Genomic DNA, 23,369 nt, shown 5'->3' with positions numbered 1-23,369 from the left:
GGAGCTCATTTTAATGAAGCTATATACTTTTGCTATATAGGTTTGGATAACTTAACCTACAATAATACATCTTAATCGATTAGCTGATTTATACTTTATATTAGTAATCTGAATCTGCAGTCATTAAAGCTGTAAAATGGCTCAATGTAGTGCAGTAAAAAGTACAGCAGAGAATCATTACTTTGTTTAAATGTGGCACATCTACATCTTTGTCTCTGAAAATTAATAAAGTAGAACCCTAATTTCCAAAACTTTCCATCTCGGTCGTGCTGGTCTTGAGCGGCGCCTGGAGGGCAACACGTCACATCCGCCGTTTCCCCCCGGAAGTACAGTTAATTTTTATTCTCAAGAAAAAAAAAACACAGCTGTTGTTGAAAAAGAAAACATCAAAGTGAGTTTAATTCACGGATGTCTTGGCTTTGTCTTTTCGCAGACGTTAGTACAGTAAGGGCTCTACTCTGTCTGCCCGCCTCCTGCTTCTACTCACTCGATCAGCGAGTCTCGTTTCGCTCATTTGTTGCGAGTTGGCTGCTAGCGTTAGCTCCCATCACTGTGGACTTCCAGCTAGCGACACTAGCCGCCGCTAGCTAGCTAACTGTCCATTCCTGACTGTCTGCACAACTCCTGGCGACAAGAATCTCTGTCCGACTGTCACACTATCGGTAATATACTGAATGTAGATGGCGAATACGTGAGTACATGTAGATCGTACATTGTGTGACTCGCTAGCCGCCTGGTTGAACTACGATTTATCACTGTTTATGTTAGCCTTCTGCTTTGTTGGGAAACCCAGATAACTATTAAGAAAGGGATTATAGTTCAAACTGATATAATACTAGTGTTGAATTTGGACACAGATCATTTTTGTCATGTCGTTTGAAGGCATATATTCTGTAGTCACCTCAATTTAAAAGGAAAAGTGCAGAGTGCCTGGAAGATAAATGTTTATCCTGGCTTATTAATTCGACATTTTTGGGGTATGATGCATCTCCTCTGTTGTCTTGATTTCACACTTCTTATATTTTTGTCACATATTTGACAGAATGCCAGCCCCAAAGAGAGGATCGTCTCCTCATGATTCTCAGCCCAAGATGAGGAAGTTGGATGATGATGGGGAGGATCTGCCATCCAAAACTGCACCAGCTGCCAATAATCGGTCCCTTAAAACAGGAAATGCACGAGAAAACACAGCAGCCCCACGGACTAAGATAAAACTGTCTACTTCGGCGGAAGGGGGGAATAAGCCCGCCAAGTCGTCCAAACAGAGTTCCCCTCCAAAAGATTCCAGCAAAACCTTTTCTGACCCACCTGTCAAAAAAGCCAAGCTCCTGATAGCCACAAGTGCCTCCTGCGGAGAAGCTCCCTCACAGAAAGCGAACTCCAAAGCCTCCCTGAAGCGAACAGCCTCCACAGAGTCCGAGGATGATTTGAGTAGTGACGGTGGTAAGACCGACCTCTTCAGAGAGAGGGATGATGGCGACAAGGCCCGCTGCATAAGAAAATATTCCAATCGAGTCAAAGCGAAGCGCAAGGTTGAAGACTCGCCGTCTGACACACAGGAGGCGAGCAGAGGGTCGCCATCGGCGCCTGGAGACCCTGTTCAGATGGACCACAATTACGGTAGATTTTCAGATTCAAGTGTGGGAGAGGAGAATCCGGAGGAGAAAAAAGAATCCGCACTCTCTGACACTGAACAACAGAGACAAGAAATGTCAGTTTATGCCGCACAAGCAGAGTCTGAGGAAACGTTTGTCTCTATAGGAGCTAGCACTGGATTTGAGTGTGCAGCTGATGAAAGTAACCACGAGGAATTAAAAAATCCAGACAGCCAAAATCTCATAGATAATGACACAGAAGCATCGTGTAGAGAAATATTGGACTCTCTCACTGAAACAGTTGCAGGTTTGCCTTGCATCACGTCTAAGGCGGGGGATAATGAAAAGACGGACTTTGTCACCCAAAGCCAAAAGGATGTAGATCAGGAATCGCCTGCAACATTAGTGGAAACACTATATTCTACTACTGGAGAGGCAAATCCAGGATGTGAAGTTGAAGTGCAGATAGATGAAATGACAGTTTGTAGAAGTCAGACAGATGTGAGCAGTGAAACTGAAACAAAGGAGACTACAGAGTCTGTTTCTGAGGAGATAGAGCTGGATGTCAAATGTAGGAGCAAGGAAGGAGAGCAGGAAGTGATAGAAGCAGCCAGCGTCTCTGCAGACTGCTGTGCTGCAGAAGATGCAACGTTGTCAAACAAAACAAACTCTGCAGCAGAAGAGATCCTGGTAGGAGGCAGTAATCCAGAAAGTCAGACTGAGGAAAAGCTAACAACAGACACTCAAACGGACCTCAGTGTCAAAATTCAAGTTACCTTCAAAGAGGAATCGAAATCGGAGGATCAAGTGAGCCATGAAGTACCAGGTACAATTATCAACTCGTGTGATGGTGTGAACAAACTAGTCCGACGGTCTGAAGAAAAGCTGGAAGAAAGTGAAAGGAGAGGCGTGGAGTTCCTGTTGACTCCGACTGTTGCTGGTCCTGGGTCTTTTGCTGAGCTACAACTGAGCCAAGAGGTGCCGGACAAAACAACTGACAGCCGTACTGAAGTACTGACACCAGATAGTGAGTTAGTTCCAGAGCTAAATCAAAGCGAGGTGCTCTCCGATTGTGTCTCAGAGGGTCCGACTGATGTGGACACGCGGACTAAAATAACACCGGAGGAGAGGTCTGACTCGGCACCTGAAGAAGATAAACAAAACCAGGGAAACCACAGAGTTGAAGACCACATGACAGGAAAACCCGTCGACGTCAAAGAAGATGCAGTGACGAGTAAAGAAGAAGAAAAGGAGATGAACTTTGAATGTGCCACTGCAACACCACAGCAGGAGATTTCTAATAGTGTGGCTACAGTGGAAGTGCAAAGCCAGAATAACCAGGGTGTCAGTGAACGCGCCACAGACATATCTACAGAAGTTAATGAGCATCATGTGTTCAATTCTAGAATAATTGAAATTGAAGACGAGAACTTTGAATGTACTAGTAGTGGACCTGAGAGACAGACTACATCAGAGATTTCTAATCCTGCATCTACAGTGGAATTACAAAGCCAGGAGAGACCAGGAGACAGTGAACGCACCACGGACGTGTCCGATGAAGCACAGAAACACCCAGTTGCGAATTGTCAGAACGGCAAAGATGAAGGCAGGGTCGATGCAGAATGTGTTGCTGCTACTGAGAGTCAAATAGAAGCGACTACAAGGACATCAGAGGAGACTAACGTTGCATCTACAGTGGAAGTAAAAAGTCAGGAGAACAGGGAATCTACCACACACATGTCTGCTGAACATCATGAGGATGATGAGGATGAAAATATGGAAAAAGAAAACAAGTTGAGCTTTGAATCTGTGACTGTACCAGAGAGTCAAATCGAAATGGAAACTCAGACTACATCGACATCAGAGCTTTCAAATCCAGTTGAAATGGAGAAAAGCCAAGTAGAAGTGGACATGCAGGCTACAACAGCATCAGAGGAGATGTCTAACACAGCGCCTACAGTGGAAATGCTAATTCAGAAAAGTCAAAATGAAGTAAATGTGGAGACTGCAGCAGAATCAGTGGATATTTCTAACATGGCGCCTACAGTAGAAACGCAGGCCCAGAAGAGCCCAGAAGTCATTGATCCTGCTATATTGACTGATCATCATGAGGAGGAAAACAAGCTGAGCTTTGTGACTGTGTCAGAGAGTCGAATCGAAATGGAAATGCCGCCTACGTCGACATCAGAGGTTTCAAATCCAGTTGAAATGGAGAAAAGCCAAGTAGAAGTGGACATGCAGGCTACAACTGCATCAGAGGAGATGTCTAACACAGCGCCTACAGTGGAAATACGAAGTCAAAATCAAGTAAATGTGGAGACTGCAGCAGAATCAGTGGATGTTTCTAACATGGCGCCTACAGTAGAAACGCAGGCCCAGAAGAGCCCAGAAGTCATTGAACCTGTTCTATTGACTGATCGTCATGAGGAAGAAAACAAGCTGAGCTTTGTGACTGTGTCAGAGAGTCTAATCGAAATGCAGCCTACATCGACATCAGAGGTTTCAGATCCAGCTGCTTCGGTGGAAATGGAGAAAAGCCAAATAGAAGTGGACATGCAGGCTACAACAGCATCAGAGGAGATATCTAACACGGCACCTACAGTGGAAATACGAAGTCAGAAAAGTCAAAATGAAGTGGTTTTAGCGACACCAGTGGAGATTTCAAACATGGCGCCTACAGTAGAAACGCAGGCCCAGAGGAGCCAAGAAGTCATCGAACCTGCAGCTGACATATCTGAGAAAGATCAAGAAGGTCGAATGATTCAGACTCCAGAGAGAAATGAAAACAAGGATATCACAGAAAGTGTCAGTGCACCTGAGAGTCAAAGAGAAGTGGATTTACAGACAACACCAGAGGAGACTTCTTATCAGACAACTGCAGTAGAAACACAAAACCAGAGAAGTCTGAAGGTCAATAAACTCACTACAGATGCTGAAGTACTTCAAGAATGTATCGATGCCAATACTGAGAGGGAAGAAAATGCGGAAAAGGTTATTGCAGAATGTGCGGATGCCACTGAGAATCAAACAGAAATGGACGCGCAGACAACAGCAACGCCAGAGGAGAGTTCTAATCCACCACCTCCAGTGGAAACACAAAGCCCTGAGAGCCAGGACGTCAGTGAACTCAACGCAGAAGTTCAAACCGATCTAGTGAGCATACGTTGTGAGCAGAAGGAAAATAACGACGAGGTTAACGCTGAACGTGTTGATGTTCAAATAAATATGGAAACTTCTACAACGCCAGAGGAGGTTTCTGAAGCAGCAGAGCAGCAAAACCAAGGTGCGGAGGACGTCCATGATCCCGCCGTGGTCTCATCCAATCAAACTCACGAGCCTCTTCCTATGGCTGACAGTAAGGATGGTGAAAACATGCAGAGTGCTGATGATATCCAAGTGGATATGGATGTAATTAGTGGATCAATAGGAGGGGTAGATTCTGCTTTAGAAGAGGAAACAGGGAGACGAGTGATTGATGAGGTTAAAGAAGAGGCTGCAAACATTTCCTCTGATAAGGCTGACGGTGATGTTGTCGCTGTCAGTAATATTGAAGGACACGCAGAAGGAGCTGGAAGCAATGAAGTGATCGTTTTTGTTTGTGGCCAACCAGACGACGTCGATATTGTAATTCAGGCGTCAGACGAGCAGATTAAGACTGTTCATCAGTCAGAGGTTGAGATTCATGAAAACCAGATAGTGTATGAGCCCATTAGTAGTCCGGAAAGTAACGACGAGAGAGAGATTTCTACAGCGTCGGAGAACCACAACGGTGTGTCTTTACTGGACATACAGAGCACCCAGCAGGTGGAAGGAGATTCGCCTGCTAATGAAGGAAACGGTTGTAACAAACAACTGGAAAATGACAAGCAACCAGTTTGCGTCTCAGACGGCGAAGAAGTTGAACTGGAAGCACAAACTGTCCGAGTGCCAGAGAGTCGTGTCCCTGCACAGTCTGAGGAGAGTGACATGAATGAGGATGTGAAACAAGTAGCAGTGATCAGCTCTAGCGATGACATCAGCAGGCCAGATGGCCAGTCAGGAGATACCCCAGAAACAAGTGGAAGCAGTGCGTCTCCAGACTGCGTCAGTGCCACAGAGCTTCCTGAGCACGTGCAGGAGGACTCCGGACTTCAGGAGGTTTCAGACGTCGCGGTGACGACGACTACAGCCACCACCACAGTCGAAATGCCAGATAGCACATCTGAGGAGTTTGTGATCATAGAACCGATCCAAGAGGTTGAAATTCACTTCGATATTGTCACTCAAGCAGCGGCCGAATCGGGTTTGTCGGACTCTCTTTTCGAGCAGGTGAATCCAGACAGTGCTCTGGAAGGTGACACGGAAAATGAAATGATTTTAAATGGTTCCCAAGAAGCCGTCTTCCCTGAGGCAGAAGTGCAGCAATGTGAAACGACTGATGAGATCAAAGTGACGAATACAAGCGAGGTTTTGGATCAGGGGAGCACGATTGAGACAGAAATCTCAACCGAGGAAGGTGTTGAAGTTCCTGAAAATTCTGATCAAAGCCAGCAACCCTCGTCCGCCATGATGGACAGTAATACCTCAGACGTTGATATGGCAAACTCTCACGCTCAAATCACGAATGAAAGCTGCGGTGCACTGGTGATGGAGAACACTGAGGCTAATTTGGACCTACAAGAAGTGCAGATTCTGGAGGATATCGAGATCGGCCATGAGATCGTAGTAGCAGAGGAAGAGAATGATGATAGTGAAGATAGTGACATTATAATAATAGAAAAACCCCTGGAAACACCCGAGGCACTCCCCCCTAAAGAGCCTGAGAAAACAGTTAATGAGGAAACTGAAGATGACACTTGTGGGACCAGCTTGAAGCAAAACAGCACAGCTGAAAAGACTGAAGATGATAAAAAGAGACCGGTGGCAGAGAAACCGAAGAAACAAGAAATGAACACACAGGCCAGAACCAAAGCCCGTCTGGCAGCTCTGGCCGAGCAAAAGGCTGCTGCCTCGAAGAGAACGGCGAACAGACAGCAGCTCAACCTCTTAGCTTTGTGTCAGGAGATCGCAGAGGACATTGCTACAGACAGCATGCTGTTGAAGAGGATAGAAGAAGAGAAACAAGTGGCGGCGGCGGCGGCAAAAGCGGCGGCAGCAGCAGCAGCCAAGAGCGAAGCCAGCAAGAAGGAAAGTCCACCTGTCAACACACAGGAGGCAGACCCTGTCATAGTTGCGACTCTTGCTGGACCAGAAGGGAGCTCTGCTTCGGTGACCCCTGCTGAGGCGGCATCCACAGCCAAGCCTTCGACGGACGTTTCAGCTGAGGCCAAGCCTCCCGCAGTGGCGGCTCCAGAGCCTCCAAAAAGGCGTTTCTTCGTCACACAGATTTCTGTGCCACTGAAAGCCCACGAGAAAAAGAAGCTCACCAGATATCAAAGACTAAGACAGGTTGAACTGCAGAGAGAGAAAATGTCCTGGGCACGTGTAAAGAAACTTAAATCCGACCAAGCAAATCAGATGTTTTCAAACATGGATTGGCAAGTACCCCTGTCTTCATCCTCTCCGTTCTCAGGGAGTCCTGTGACCACGGCTCCTCCACCTGCAGCAAGTCCATCAAAATCACCTCTCCCAAGTCCTGCCTCAACGAGCAAGCCTGCAACACCCACGCCAGAAGTCCCCAAGGTTGACCCTCCTGAGCCTGAACCCAGTACGGCTGAGCCCACTAAAACGGAAACCTCCAAAAGTGAACCCACTAAACCTGAACCTGACAAAGCGGACGCCTCCAAAACGGGGACTCCGAATGCTGGAACCCGTAAATCCACAAGGCAAACTAAGGCTCAAACTGCTAAAGAGACCCCTGCTCCGGCACCCGCCCCAAAAGTGACCAGATCAGCAGGTAAGAGGACGCTCCCGGCGGTGCCCCCGCCCATGCCCAACGGAGTTAATGCGCCAAAACAGAAGCCTGTTGAGTACAAGCCGTACAGACCCAGGCCCAAGTATTCTTTTGATGACTTTCAACTGGATGATGACCCATTACCGGTAGCTGCAACAAAGCCCGGCCTTCAGTCGAGGCCCGCGCAGCAGACGCGACCGAACGCAGCTCAATCGAGACCCACGGTTTCATCACATCTCGCCCACCAGGCGACAGTCAAAGCTCAGACCACGCCTGCTGGACAGATCTCAGGTCATTCAAAGCCCGCCGTCGCAGCGTCGGCTCAGTCAAAGCCTGCCGGTTCCACCGCTCCACAGTTACCGCCCGCCGTTGCAACAGCGCCCCAGTCAAAGGCCACTGCTGCTGCCGCGGCTTCTTCAAACCACGGACCTTCGGTTAAAGCTCAAATTAAGTCTCCTGTTTCGACGACGCCCCATTCAAGAGCTGTGTCAGCTGCTCCGGGTCAGTCCAAGCCCGCTGCGTCTGCTTCGCCGCAGTTAAAGCCTGTTGGAAGTGGAAGTGCAGCTCAGCTCCAGCTAATGACGTCTCAGGCTGCGGGTTCAACCACACCTGAGCCCTCTGCTGCTACGGCCGATTGTGGTTCAACGGGCCAGAAAACCCCAAATGCACCATCACCAGAAGATGGCAAATGCAAGGTAAGTCAAAAATACATCTTGCCATACTGGGTGTCACTAACTGCATTTTGGGAGAAAGATGTTACTCATCCTCTCGCTTTCTTTATTTAGGATACAGCTGATCCCACCTCTTCCATCCCCTCTGAAGACGGCTCGAAAGTGTCAGATGACGCACTGAAGAGTGAAGAAAAACCTGCAGGTATGCATTTATTTACAGTTGGTGGGATTCTTTTTCAATGTTGTCGCATTATTTCATGGTATCACTGTTATCTCAGGATTATGAAAAAACATCCTATATTTATATTAAGATATTAAATATCAAGAAAACGGTTTCATCGATATCTTGTCACAGTTGCTACTTATTACGACACAAAGCCAAGAGATCATTTTTAGATTTACAAAATGTGCACTGGTGTTTCAGGATCTTTTTCCTTTTCCTTTTCTTACAGTCGCTGCCGTTGATCCTTCTCCGGAGAATAAGACAGAAACGGTCGATTCAGCCGAGAAGACACCGGAAGAACCTCAAGAGTAAGACGTTTCTCTCAAGTAAAGTTGACGTGTTTTCTTTCCCTCGTAGCAGCAGGGATCTGAGGTAATGTGCCGTGTGTTTGTATCACAGCAGAGCAGCGGAGCCGCAGGATGCCAGGACTCCTCTCTCTGATGCCTGTCTGCAAAAAGAAGTCAAGAAGCTAAAGGAGGCTGACAAAGATGTCACCCAAACCATTATTGTGAGCATCCGTCTGTTATTATTACACAGGGTATAGCAAGTAAACTAGAGGCCAGAAGTTACACATTACTCCGGGTAGTTGTTGTATATTTGCAGGATGTACATAAATACAAGGAGTGATCTGTGTGTCCTTTGTCTCGTAGGATGCAGGGCAGAAGCACTTTGGAGCAGTGGCCTGCAGCGTGTGTGGGATGCTCTACTCTGCTGCCAACCCCGAAGATGAATCCCAACATTTACTCTTCCACAACCAGTTCATCAGCGCTGTCAAATATGTGGTGAGAGGCGGTTTCCTCTTATTACGTGTCTTATGTTTTGTCTTGCCTACTGTTGACTCATCAGGGAAATACACAGACGCATCTAGAAATACCCGAGCAGTAGTTTATTTGAATAAATAAATAAATCACCAAGAGTTATATTAATCTGAATCAATTACAGGAAACTACCGTATATGTGTGGCATGTGCTCAGATGCCTCCTCAGTATTCTGCATCTTGAGTGTATAAAACATAACTCTCGCTGACTTTAGTGATTTAAAATAAATGTTCTATACACTTTTCTCCTTTTAACTTGCAGTTTTCTGTAATTTTATGACATTAAATGATCTTGTAAGAAAACGGTGTTAATGCAGCAGCATTCAAGAGGATGTAGCTATGAAAATCTAGAAAACAAGTCTCGTATATACCGTAACCGATAATAATAACAACAACACTTTAGTAGATAACAACCGAATTGATGAAACAAAAGTAGATCAATGTGATGTAACCAGTTACAATATTTACTATAATGAAGTATGCGCATTTACAATGTCTGTAGCGTATAAGAAGTTACTGTATTTATCAAGTGAAGAACATGAATGCATCATGAGGACAATTAAAACAATCCTTACATAACTCTTTTTTTCCATCATTTTTTCAGGGATGGAAAAAAGAGAGGATACTGGCAGAGTATCCTGACGGCAAGATCATTCTTGTGCTGCCAGATGATCCCAAATATGCTATAAAGAAGGTACAGTATGTTCACGGGGACCTTTAGCATTAATGGATTATTGTATCCTTTAGAGCAGGGGTCTCAAACTCCCGGCCCGCGGGCCGAATCCGGCCCGCTACGTCATTTTATGTGGCCTGCGAATCAAAATGATGAGATTGAAAGTCAAAATTATGAGATACTTAAACAGTCATAGAAGCAGCTCTTTGGCTGGTGACTGTACATTTAACATGGAAATGTATTGTGAGTACATTGAAGACTACTTTAAACTGTGAATGCAGAGAGTTATTTAACAATATGTTACGAGTAGTGACATTTACAACCGGCCCTTTGTGGGCGACCATGATGCTGATGTGGCCCGGAGTGAAAATGAGTTTGAGACCCCTGCTCTAGAGCCACAAACACCGGCATATTATTTCTTGACTACACAGTAACTGTTTGTTTCTCAGGTGGAGGAGATCAGGGAGATGGTGGACAACGACCTCGGCTTCCAGCAGGTGGAGACCAAGTGTCCCTCTCAGACCAAGACCTTCCTCTTCATCTCCAACGACAGGAAAGTGGGCGGATGCCTCATAGCAGAGCACATACAAGAGGTAAGCGGCCGCAATCTCATGTCATCGGCACATGTTCAGCATGTCAAAACAACAATGATAGAATACCAGAGTGCATTTTAGCTTCATGTAAGCTGAGCCTGGTGAATGATCACAGGGATACAGGGTGATCGAGGAGCCAACGCCCGAGGGTTCGGAGGGAGAAAAGGTGATGTTTGAGCGTCAGCGAGCTTGGTGCTGCTCCACAACGGCGGAGCCGGCCATCTGTGGCATCAGCCGCATCTGGGTGGTCAACATGATGAGACGCCAGGGCATCGCCTCCCGCATGCTTGAGTGCCTCAGGTCAGTGTGTCTTCAAAAAAAAACCACCAACGTCTGATGTTTATACCACCTTTAAAAAACCCTCATTGTGGTTTTTCTCGCGCAGGAACAACTTCGTGTACGGTTCATACCTGAGCAAAGACGAGATCGCTTTCTCCGACCCCACGCCTGATGGGAAACTCTTTGCCACGCATTATTTTGACACCTCTCAGTTTTTGGTTTATAACTTTGTGAGTGGAACGCACCCGTCCCAGCCCAACACTGATGCAGTATGACAGTCTTCAGGAAAGGTAACCATGGATTTGACTGACCAACGGGAGGCGCCATCTCCAAACGGTGTCTGATGCAGAACCTGTATTTGCATAACAATTTTCAAAATAAAAACTGTAAATTACTCCTTTGGTTTAAATCTCAGGATGAAAACAACAAGGTGTTGTTGAAACATTTTATTAATTCACCCTTTAATCCCTCCCCGAATAGTATTTTGAAACAAGAGTATTTTTCTTTATACATTTTTAAGTAAACAATTTGTTTTATTCGAAGTATAGAGTTTACATGCATGACCTGACAGCAATAGAAAACAAAGAGCATTTCATTGTTTATTTGTTTTTATCCCTGAGAAACATAAGGTTGCATTAAATAAAACTGTTATTTTAGAGTTTGAATGTTTTTTAACTACATGATGTAAACTGTGTACATTGAGTTTTTTTTTTATCATATCTTTACAGTTAAAAGTGACGCTGCCTTCGTCTGAGGTTGTGTAATAAAGCAGCAGCGATAATAAAGGTCACAACTACACCATTTATATTGGGCGGTTAAAGTTGTCTCCCCCCCCCCCTCCCCCTCCATGATTTCACTGTCATGTTTTATTGTGACATTTCAAACCAGGAGCGACTCATTTCAACAATCTGGTTGAAGAGATGTGGGTTGGAGATGTAGCTCGGGCATTAATTGTATGCTTTTTTAGATCACCTCGCCTGAAACGTTGTGTTTTCGAGCTGAGCCATGAACTATTCACCGTTTAGCAGGACATTGTAGCCGTTACTGTGCGAGTGCTGTCTTATAAGTTCACCGAGGCTGTCTGTTGCTTTGTTTGTGCCTGAATGAAAAAATTATGTGAGACTTAAGATGTCGATTTGTTTTCTTAGCCATGCGGCATGGCCTTTTTATTGAGTTAGTGTGTAGAGTATCATCCTCCTATTCCTTTAGTAACAACAAATTAAAATGTGTATCAAATTATCATGCAGAGTTATGCGTCCTATAACGACACTTATCGTGGATGAGCACGGTCGTGAGGCCCCGGTGGTAACGATGGTAAATGTCATCCAGGTTCAGCCTTTACGATTGCAAATGTGAATATTTGCTCAGTGATCAACGCGAGCGGTCGAGGTGAACCTCTACACCCCTCAACACAGATTTACAGCATCATTGTAACCCATCCCTTATTTTCTTCCTTGTTCAAGCAGTCGCTTTTAGAAAGATGTGTCGTGTAAGAAAAATACATTTGATTTCTACGAAGCTGTTATGTAAATATTTATTTAAATAATAAACGATTTAAACCCTTTTTTTCCTGCTTGCTCGGTTCTCTTCTTGGAAGAAACGTGTGCTCTGAGCTTTTACGTACATTTACTGCTGACCCCATAACTCCTGTTGTTGTGTTGGTCACCAATGCCATCTAGTGGACATTGCTGTTTGTGTGTCGGTGACGGTTAACATTTTTTACTGAGCACTATTTTGCTGTAAATATACTCCGTGTATCCAGAATGAAAATGAATATAATTTGTAGCTTTTTAAGACACATTCACGTTTAAGATAAGTGTAAAAATGGCAGAAATTGTGTGGCTGTTTTCTCTTTGTAGTTGCAGATGTAAACACTCCCCTCTTAGTGCATTCCTCGACACTCCTGTCACAACACGGACCAGCTCGATGGCAACTTCTGAGAAACAAAACAACCTAAGAACAACACGGATACTTCCTCAGGCGGAGAGTGAAAAAACAGCTCCCACTGATCAGCAGGAGAAAACAACCCAGCAGAGCTTCCTAAGGTATCTTTAACGCACCGGTCACCTTGGCCTGTTGACTTTCTCTTGACGCTCGGATCCTCTCGCTCTGACTTCCCCCTAAATGCACTCTACGTTAAACCCAACACAGAATCCACTGGGATTCAACTGGAGTCTGGGGAAAAAAAGGTCATCGCAAAGTAAAAGAGAACACTCAACATTTGTAAATACACACTTTTATTCTCACGCATCAATTTAAAGAGACAAAAATGTCACAGCTGCCACATTGAAACCATCTAGCCGAATTATAAAGGTCAGGTTATTGTATTCATATTAAGCTATGGTTACTTAGTAAAAGTCAATGTTTTATTTACACTTTAGACCACCAAGATACAAACTATTAAATCAAGCATCAGTGTATTTACTGACAATCTCTACATTTTGCCCTCAGCCTGTGTCGTGTTCAGTTGCTTTTTCTAAGCATGATTTCCACCTGAACTTCATCCCGGGCCTGAGCTGCGACCGCACACTGGCACTGTTCACTCGCCACAGTGCGGATTGGCCTCGCTGCCTGACATCTGCAGGGACTTGATCTGTTTTAAGTGCTTTAAAAACCAGATTACAGTAATGCTCCGGCTACTTGATCTGTTGACGGGCAAACCTATAAGACGAAAAGAGCTGCTCTGGAGTGTGCGTGGCAAATACACATTTAAGCTGTCACGAAAACAACGGTCACTACTTTTACAATCAACTGACAAGCTCTTATCAAACATGGTCAAATTTGAATAAAGGTCAATCCATTGGCTTGTAACACATTCGACAGTTGGCTCAAATGAGTATTCTGTATTATGCCAAGGCTATGGCAACATCGAAATGTAGGCACCAAAACAATATGTTATGCGCTAGCTCAACTATGTTCACTTACTTGGACCAAAAAAATCCTTTTGTTAAAAAGCTAAAATGTCCTTACAGGATGGGACAATTCTGACCACAAAAATTGTAAAGTATGTCCAACATGTCAGGCTCCTGACTCCTCCTGCTTATAACACCTTGACCTTTCCCCGGCTGCACAACCACGGCCTCGCCATCAGGTGGAGGCTCCATCAGCGGGTGCACTTTGTTATCCTTTATCTTAAAGTCGGCGACACCGGGCAGCGTGTCGTTCCTCTCCGCCCACATCCTGGTGTCCTCCGAGTCCTCCGAGTCCTCCGAGTCCCCCTTTGTGTCCACGGTGCCGTCACCATTCGCGCTGCCCTTGCTGACTGTGCTCAGGTCGTCTTGATACGCATCTGAGTCACTCGTATGGGGCAAAGAGAGGTAGGTGCACTTCCTCGAAAATGACGACTTCTCGTCTTCCAGTTCAGGCTTTGTGCAGAAAAGGGAATATGGGGTGTTCTCCTCTGTGTCCTCGCCGTGAGAGTTTGTGGAGTTTTTGTTCATTCCGACCGGGTCTGACACAGACTTTCTGATCGGGGTGTTTTCTCTAAGGAACCATTGTTCATTCTCAATGGAGACGCTGTCTTCAGGCCCGACTTCTGCATTAAAAGTGATGCAGTGTGTCGCTTCACTTAAGGTGTCCAACGCATCAGTGGAATTGAAGTAAGACAACTCAGACTTTGCTTTGGACCGGGATATGTGGAAGGGAGAGAAAAGGCTTAAATGTTCTTTCTTTTTCTGTTTTGGCGCAGATGGCGGCCTTTCACCCGCTTCCTCGTCAGGTTTAGCATCTTTCTTGCCATAAAGTCTTTCGATTGTTCTCCTCACGAAGCCTTTACTGATGGATTTCCGCGCTGAATCGTCTTCGCTGCTTGACAGCTCGCTTGAAGTCTGAGACTGGTACCCGGCACTGGCAGAGGTCTCTGCTCTGGTCTCCGATGGGTTCGTGCTTGGCAAACGTCTGTGTGGGATATCTGTGGCACTCTTTGCTAGGAACATGTCCCTGATGGATCTGACCCTGTTGCCTTCAGGCTCCGATGTTATGACGCCAGTGGAATCGTAGCTGAATGATAATGACGACTGAGGAGCCGATTGGCTGCCGGGACCCGACTGAGATGTGGGCAATTCAGAGGGTGAGTCCTCAACATCTGGCTGAGGGGGGGCATGTCTTAGTGGGGATCGTCTGATGGCAGAACTTTCTGTTGTCTTATGGGCATCGGCAACTTGTTTCTCCAGAAGAGTCACTCTCTCTGCGACCGATTGGGATATTATCTCTTCACTTTGATGCTTGGGTTTTTCCACTACCTTTTCACATTTGGTGTCTTTAGACTGTGCAGGAGCTTCTTGATATTCTGTACAGCTCTCTTCTGTATATCTGTCCATGTCGGTGTGTTCGTCCTCTGAGCTGGACTCGTCATCATCGTAGCTTGAGTTGTTGATTGGTTTGTCTTCAACCTTTGGTTGCTCCTTCTCTACGTGTTCCTCACAGCTGCTGTGGTCATTCCCACTATCTTCATCTGCATTAAATCCATAAGTCTTTGCTAAACTGTCAGACTTTATCAAACTGCTTTTGTCATTTTTGGTATATGAATCCTGATTTTCTATAAATTGGCTTGGATCCCCTCCTACAGTACCACAAATGTGTGTTTCATCAGCATGGTGGTCCTCTTCCTCCTCTGCCTCTTCCATCAAAGTCTTTAACACTCTATATGTTCTTGTTTGTTCCCTGTGATCCGGAAGATTATCAAGGTGTTCGTCCTCATTGCCAGACAAACTTTCCTCAATGATAACCGTTAGTCTTTTACATTCAACCTCCGGCTGCTCTTCCTCTGAAGAAGACTTGTGACTATCTAGCCTGAATCGTCTTTCCTTCCCCCTTACATTCAGTTCTGCGTAATAATTTGAGCTTGCTTGCTTGTCCTCTTCCTCCTCAGAGTGACTTTCAGGGTCACTTCCCCTGCTCTCCTCTTGTATCTCCTCACATTCAGCTTCTTGCTCCTCTTCTGAACTATGTTGCTCACCTGCGTCTGAGCGAGATACACCTTGCTTACAAAGCACCTTCTGCTCTAAACCTTTAGTGGCTCTTGACTTGTGCTGCCCTTCCTCATCTGAACCTGACTCTTCATCATGGGTAAGCTCATTCTCAGGGATGTTCTCCTCACTGTGCATCTGCAGCTGATTACCTTCCATGTCTTGCTCCTCTGCTTCAGAGGTACTACGGTTTTGTTCAAGACTTTTCCTGCTGCGGACGACTCCATTCATTTGAGTCTTTTCTTGGTTTGATTTGTCTCCATTGTGGACTTGCTGCCCTTTATCTTTTGCAAAGAACACTGTACTGTAAAGCTGCTTTTCTTCAGGTCTCTGTTTATCGATAGGTTCAGCTGGTAGACATTGGTCTGCACCGTTCTGCTCATACCGGCTGTCCTTGTCTTTAGTGTCTTTAGTTATACTACCCGTGCTCGATTGTTTTGGCTGGTTAATGTCTCTGAATCTTTTAATAATGGAGCTCACATTAACTTTCTCATCTTGAGCAACATCCCTGACATTAACAGCATCTTCTGTGGAGAAATGGGATATCTCAGGATTACTGTTAACTTTTGGTTCCACTTTTTCAATCTTTTCTTCATCGTTACTGCAACTTTTGACTTTTGAAAGAGAGACCAACTCCTCCTTGAGCCTCTCAGGTATGTCAAGATTATCCACAATCTCGTCAATGCCACAGTCCTTTTCAGTACCGGCCTCGGCCACGACTTCTTGCTCTGAGTTATTTGGTGTTGACCTGTGACTCTTGCACTTGTCGCTGAGGTCCTGAAAGCCCTTCCAACTTTGCAGGAGCTGTTTGGAAGCTGACTGCTGTAAATTGGACAAACTAACTTTTAACTTGTGGGAATCGTCAATACTGGCACATTTTCTGAGAGAATCGATCATTTTCAAAGCTTCGGCACAGCTGACATTGTTTGCATTCAGCTCGTTCATATGGAGGTCGTCTAGGCCTTCTTTTAGGGTCATGACGGACAAGAAAGCAAGGAGAGCTTTAGAAGAAGAGCCAAACGTAGAGGCCACGTGAGAGGAGAAGTCAGGCAGGCTGTTGGACTTTTCCAGACACGACGGACGTTTGTTTTGTGTGATTTGTCGTATTGACTTCATGGAGTAGCAAATCTTCTCAAGCACAGGTTTCATTTCCGGCTGATTTGCGATGTTTAATGGCTGTGGGATTATTTGTGCTGTGGATTTCTCTAGGTCATTGGTCACCTTACTGACTGTGACACCACCTGACTGTGGTGTTTTGTGACGCCTCCTTCGGGATGACGTTTTCCTTTCCTTATTTGTTGGTTCTGACGCATTGTCTGAGGAGAGATTTCTTGACAGCAGCTTTCCTCTTGACTTGTGTCGGACAGGTGAGGACGCCATGTCCAGAGACTGAGAATATGGAGACCGTCTCTTAGAGGGGCTAGCATTTGGTGTTGCATGTCTTCGTATTCCCATATCTGAAGGGTGGTTATGTGATGATGCTAATTTTGGAGCGTTATGAGGAAGTTCAGAAGGTAATTTCTTGGTTTGGGATTTTCTCTCCGGAGATGGACTGCTCATAGGTTTGACATTTTTCACCAAGGGTTTTGGTGACGATGCTTCTTTTGGAGTAAAAAATGGTGTTTTATATGTTTTTGTCTCTTTAAGTGAAAGATCACTTGGCGTTGGAGCCTCACTTGATGAAATACTGAATGTTGACATTCTCTCTTCAGATGCTGAACTCGCCGGAGATGCAGAAGTACAACATGACGGACTGCTTTTCAAATTTGAGATGCTGTTTGATTGCCGTGTCTCTTCTGGTCGGCTCTCACTGGGTCGTTGTGTCCCTGTTGAACAGATGCCGTTTGGCAGTATATTATCACCAACTGTGTTGATGGAAGTAGATGATGTGCTTGTCTCTGAACAGGCATCGCTACATAAAGTATATTTATCCAGACAAGCCTTTCTGAGAGACATTTTCCTGTCAAGAGATTTATTACTGACCAAAGGGGCCCTTTTAATGGATGGTATTCTTGGTAATGGTGCTGCGCTCTGCGTGGAAGGAGTGTCGGGGTGAATTGATGTTGTGATTTCCATTGTGTGGTCGGTAGGTGATACGGCCTTGTCAGATGTAGGACTGACAGATAATGGATGTTTATCTGACGTTTGACGGCTCACTGATGAGAGCCTGTGTACCAGGCTGCTGGCCACTGAGGATGCACCCGTCATGGAATAGTCTGTGTTTGGTATATCTGTGTTTTCAGCAGGTGGTGGAGGTGGTAGCTCCATTGGAAATGTATTTGGAGGTGTTTCTTTTTTAGATGAGATTTTGATTTGACTTGATTTGTTTCCCACTTCGCTGCCTGGTGGAATTTCTGTCGAGGTCTCATTGATTGGCGGAAATATTTCAGAACAGAAGAGAGGTTTCATTTTGTCTGTGTTAATGTGATCAAAATGATAGTTTCCTGTGTTTGTGGTGGCTTTCTCTGTTGGTTGACTTGATGATTTGTTTTCAAAGGACCGGATTCTTTGCTTGACAGAAGCTCCTAGTTTATCCTCAGGCAGCGGGCCCATTTTGAGAGTTAGTCGTCCTGATGTGTCTTCTAAACACTTTACCTCATCTGCCACAATCATCAAACCTTTCTTTTTGTCAGACTCCACACACCCGCCGTTTTCTGTTTGTACAAGAGTAAGTGCTTCTGTTTTTTTACTCTCCTCATCTGGGTGGGCTGAGGGGTTGAGACGGGCTTTCTCCAACCAGGTTTTCACGTATTCATTCGTGACAGCGCTGGAGGAGTTAAAAGCAGGCAGTGAAATGCTTTGGCTGACATCACAGGACTCGTTTTCTTTCCTTTTCTCCTGATGCATTGACGTCTGCCGTGTCAGTGTTCCCCGTGGTTGGCTTACTTCATTGGGAGCAGCATTCGGGCGGCATGTTTCAGAAGAAACGGTCTCACTTGTAGTCTCTTTCAATGCTGATGGTATGTTTGAGTCTTTGAGAATACCTTTTATCGTGTCGCCCGACTGTCGTGAGCTCCCTGTCGTATCACAACTGTCTCCATTTTGTGTTGGTCCTTTTTTTAGCTTCATCATGCTTTTTGCTGATTTAGATTTATTCCCATAAATATTCTTAATGAACCCAGCACTGGAGAAGGTTTTCACTTTCCTACTTTCCTCGGTTGCTCCTGCAGAATGTTCTTTTCGTCTTTTCCCTGGTGACGTAAGCCGACGAACACGTTTGTTGATCACTTTAGGCTTTGAGGATACCCGCTTATCTTTGTTCACCTCTCTTTGTTGCGGCTTTGATTTGCCTTTAGTGGGCTTTGACAATCGTTGAGCATTTGTAGCTTGAACTGCACCCGTCCTCAGTGAAGGCAAGGTTAAATCAGATGTTACTGACGTGCTCTCAGCCCTCCAGATGCTAATTGACTCTGAAGCTGTCGATGGTCTCCAGGGCTGGGGTTCAAACTCATTGTTGGAGGAGAGCTGTCCAGTTTCTGAAGTAGCCGGCCTGCAAAAGGGAATCCCAAAAGCAGACATACCCTCTGAACAAAGGTTTGCCAAGAAATGATCCTGACAGGTCTGCTGTTCATATACGCGTAAGACAGTTTCAGAGACCTCCTCTCCACCGGATTCAATCTGTTGGATCTCAGTCATCCCTGCTGATTTGAACGTGGACACATTTCTGGGGTTTATGTTGGCATCCACAGAGCTCTGTCTTCTAGGTTTGGGCACTGGTCTGCTGCTCTTCTGTTTGACCATGCAGTACTGCTCTGTCACTGCTCCATTTTCTGTCTTCTCTCTGTAGGAGTAAGAACCCACCATACCTTCCTGAATCCCCTCTACTCTCACTGATTTTATGCTCTCCAGAGAGGCTTGCTTTTTTCTAATTTGCTTGTGCTCTGGTGTGGGAGCGCTCCGAGGGGCCTCCATGTTTGTCTGTACTTTGCTGTCATCCTCTTCATTATTACTCTCACTGAAAACTCCATCGCACAGCGAAGGTGGATCCTGGTCGTTGTTGTCATGCGTTTTGTCCTTGTTGATGGTGTCTATGGAGGCAGCAGGACTTTCTAAATCCAGTGAGTTTGATTTTAGTGAGCTGATCTCCTGCTCTGCCATAGGCTCCGGTAAACAGGTCACATTAAGCTGATTGGCTACACTCGAGCGTGCCAGGGTGGTCGTCCAATGAATGGTTTCCTCTTCCTTAATTGTCAGCCGCACCCTCATCTCCACTGTCATGCTACCGTCTTGGTTCACTCGAAAGGACTTCTCAATGTCGTCATCTGCTCGCAGGCAGCTGTCCTGCTCCTCAGCTCCAACGCGAAGGCCGGTGTCCGGTGTTTCTGGTACTGAGTCCAGTAGATGACCCGACTCCAACTCGACAGAGTGACTGGCTCGGTCGCTCGAACTTCCTGCGATGGAGTTGTGAATCCGATTCACGATGTACCTCTCCGACGACAGGGAGAAATTTCTTGACTTTGGAGTGTGTGATTGTGACTTTTTTTTACCTTTTCAGTCGGTCAGAAGAGACCAAAAAAAGAGAGGTTCATGTTGAAAAATGAAGGAGAAATGATTGAAGAGGATAGGCAGGCGGTTTGAAGAGTAAACCCAAGAAGCATGAAAGGAGAAGAAAGAGAAAAAGATCAACATTGGAAAGAGAGTACAGCTATTCACAGTTCATAAAGAACAATAGCCGACAGCCACATAGGCATTGTATGTAGGTCGCCCACGGTATTATAATACGTAATATCATTGCCTCAGCACTTCCCCAATCTTCATCCCATGAGAGCAGGTAGATTACTGCAGACACACTGTAGCTGTCCATCGATGAGAATACATCAACTCAACAAAACAAAATGATGACAAAGAGGTCCATCTAAAAACCAAACTAATTCTTATGTAAACCTACGTTTTAAAGCCTTTAGTCTTCTGGCACCCGTTCGTTTGGTAGGCAGCGTGGTTTGAGCTGGTGATTTCTGTGCGTTGTAGTTTGCGTGCCTGAAAGGCTCCCTGCCGACAGCCACTACTGTCCCAGAACACAATGTCAAGCCTGGAAGGCCGTCCACCTGCAGTAGACAGAAACATACGTCACTTTAATGGCATTTGATCACGCTAGCACTTCATAGAACAGGTAGAATAGAAAAACCCTGAATCTAAATATATTAGGGATTTAAATGACATGCATGTATATGTATGACAAGTCTTTATTCATGTATTATTTGTTGAAACGGCACCTTGCAATACCAGCAAGCTCTGCATTTAGAATGGATCCTTGACCTACAGGGCAGTATCCCAGAATGCCTTTCAACGAATTAGGGTGAGTTGTTAAAGAAGATTACCACTCTCTCTCCTCGTGTGACGTCTGTTTACAGGTCAGGTTCAAGCCCGTCTTCTATCCGGCAACAGTGATGCTTCCAAAACCTGAAACATATCTTTGCCTTGTCTTTGAACAGACTCCTTTTAGAGGAATGTACGTGACGGGCTGAATGATCATTTTTGTGCTCTAAGTCAAATCTAGTCTTAAATGAAGAATGAGGCTTTAGTTGAGTGTGCTTTTAGAATTCTGATATCGCCTGAATAACTTTGTCAATCCGTTTGTTAGTATGTACAGCAGACTTTCAGTGACAGCAGTGTTTTTTGTAAATTTTCTGTAGTGGTTGTAAAATCCTATTTCCTTCTTTGAGAGGAATTGTTTTGTATGTGTTGGGAGGAGAACACTCACACGTCTGCCATCAGCTGTGTGTAATTTCACCACATGGAACTGCATCAGCTCTGAAATATATTCCAGGATGGACTCAAAAGTGCGTGTAGTCCTCTTGTGAAGCACCACAGAGTGTTTTATAGCGGGATCACCATTGCAGAAAACCAGTAGCGTCTTTGGCGTGCGCGCAAGCACCGACTCCTGCTTGTGGATGTTCCTGCCGGGGGAAAACCTGGCCTGCTGCACGGTCCACCGACGGGAACTAACAGGCCTGGCGTGGTACCACGGCGCCAGCTTCTTCCTGGCCAGAGCCAGGTTGATTGGTTTTACCTTCCGACTGTCAGAGCAAATGTAGGATTTTCCATCCTCCAGTTCATCCAAAGCATGGACCGCATGAATCCCCCTGGGGGTGGTGATGTTCCTCACCCCAAACGGCAGGGGAACCTTTTTAGAGAGGCTGTCCAGAAGCGCATCAAATGTTTTAAAGGTGCGATTGTTGATGACCATGCGCAGGCCATTGAACTGAGCATCTCCACTTTTGTAGAAGCAGACCCTCTTTGATAAGATGGGGTCGATGAGGCTTGGGTGGCGGGGGGTGCCAAAGGTGTGCCCACTCCCAAATGACTGCTCCGGGAGGACCCTCCGAAACCCCGTCTCATTCGTCATCGCTGATTGGCTGGAAGGCGAGCATAAGAGAAGTATTAGATATTGAGTGTACACATAAGGGTACTTTTTACTTCCCAGTTTAGGTTTTGTTGGCAGAGAGTACAATGAATGGAGAAGTAATGATGTTTATGATTCCTCCGTAGAAAAGCTTCCTCCATAGAATCAATGGTGAGGAACCTCAAAAGGTTTCTCAAGTTGCTTCTTCACATAAAACATTCGACATTTTTACAATAAACAATGATTTTCACATATATTGTTTTGTCCAGTTTTATGAATACATAAAGAAAAAAGGTATTAAATAGCCTAATAGCTGTGAGTGAAGCAGTAACAAATAATCGTGACGAGAAGAAAATAGTTTGGTTTATGATAAAAGGAGACATTTGCATGTCAACTTCTGCAATTGGGTGACTTCTGAGAAACCTGTCATGTGACTGGCATCTTCAATTACTTGATTACCTGGGTTTTAACAACACAGTACAGAACTTAACAAGTGATACAGAAATGTTTGTTATTCTCTCTTACCAGTATTTATTTAGTATACCACATTTCAGTATTATGCTTTTAATATAGAAAATGTACATAACATAATTTAAATAAAATGTTATGATCTATGTAAACCTAAAGCCTATGTTGTATTTATGAAAATTAAGATGTCTTAAAATCCACTTCAAATCCATCAATTACAACTTTTTGAATGTTACATTTCCTGATTATTGCACATGTCACATGGAAAATTAAGTGATAATTGATTTTTCTTTCAGCTAAAGCAGATTGTGTTAATAGTGATAACAAAAATTATAATCAAAAATGTATTTAATCGACCAACATAACATTATTTTTGGGATAATCAGGAGGAACATTTGTAATAATTGTGAGCAACAAATTCCAATCAAAAACAAGATTTGTTTAAGATTTATGACCATACCAATTTCTACTGCTGCAGGCGAAGCACATAAATACAGATGATAACTGGAGGCAGCGAACAAGCAAATAAATATACAATAATTGCACTCACCTTACGCCGGCATCATGAAATTCCCAACCGTTTAGAAAAGATTCATCAAATGTTGTTCCGTGCTCTACATGACGAAGGCTGTTGAACTAAGTGCACAGCAACAGTTTATTTCTGGAGACACCGTCCTGGTTAATTTGCTTAATCTTTGCACAATGTTAATCTCTGCTGCAAGTGCATTGCTTGGAAATCCTCTTGGGAAAGGTGTGTCACACAGATGTACGCAGAGCTGTCACAGCAGGACGAAGAGGTGGACTGAGGACCTGAGATTGATTCAATATATGTTTTATATGTTAAATAGACCGGAAACATGTTTGTATA

At 44.9% G+C, this 23,369-nt stretch overlaps 2 protein-coding genes across 2 annotated transcripts; one reads left to right on the top strand and one right to left on the bottom strand.

The window, feature by feature from the left end:
* Positions 1-2,975: 2,975 nt before the first annotated feature.
* LOC306794412 (uncharacterized protein) lies at positions 2,976-12,269 on the top strand. Its single transcript, XM_079292468.1, has 9 exons — positions 2,976-8,162; positions 8,253-8,340; positions 8,591-8,669; positions 8,761-8,869; positions 9,012-9,143; positions 9,783-9,872; positions 10,301-10,444; positions 10,560-10,744; positions 10,830-12,269. The coding sequence occupies exons 1-9, from the start codon at positions 3,333-3,335 to the stop codon at positions 10,996-10,998; spliced, it is 5,826 nt and encodes a 1,941-aa protein (XP_079148594.1). The 5' UTR covers positions 2,976-3,332; the 3' UTR covers positions 10,999-12,269.
* A 1,095-nt stretch (positions 12,270-13,364) lies between these two features.
* On the bottom strand, positions 13,365-22,036 carry LOC306794341 (uncharacterized protein; the record flags this gene model as incomplete). Its single annotated transcript, XM_079292373.1, has 5 exons — positions 13,365-17,079; positions 17,557-17,721; positions 19,066-20,177; positions 20,579-20,735; positions 21,392-22,036. 5 exons carry the CDS (start codon positions 22,034-22,036, stop codon positions 13,690-13,692), a joined length of 5,469 nt encoding a protein of 1,822 aa, XP_079148499.1. The 3' UTR covers positions 13,365-13,689.
* Between the last annotated feature and the right edge of the window lie 1,333 nt (positions 22,037-23,369).

The sequence above is a fragment of the Melanostigma gelatinosum genome (assembly GCF_949748355.1).
Source record: "Melanostigma gelatinosum genome assembly, chromosome: 20".
In the NCBI taxonomy this organism is placed as follows: domain Eukaryota; kingdom Metazoa; phylum Chordata; class Actinopteri; order Perciformes; family Zoarcidae; genus Melanostigma; species Melanostigma gelatinosum.
Note: the sequence above shows the minus strand (reverse complement) of the source record. Positions and strands in the feature narration are given on the sequence as shown.

What these genes read in the sequence shown, in the direction of transcription:
- LOC306794412 (XM_079292468.1), top strand. Translation starts at nt 3,333, where the DNA reads ATGTCTGCTGAACATCATGAGGATGATGAGGATGAAAATATGGAAAAA. An exon ending in CAGAAGATGGCAAATGCAAG is followed by an intron (nt 8,163 to 8,252) that starts GTAAGTCAAAAA and finishes TTCTTTATTTAG; the next exon opens with GATACAGCTGATCCCACCTC. An exon ending in ACACCGGAAGAACCTCAAGA is followed by an intron (nt 8,670 to 8,760) that starts GTAAGACGTTTC and finishes TTTGTATCACAG; the next exon opens with CAGAGCAGCGGAGCCGCAGG.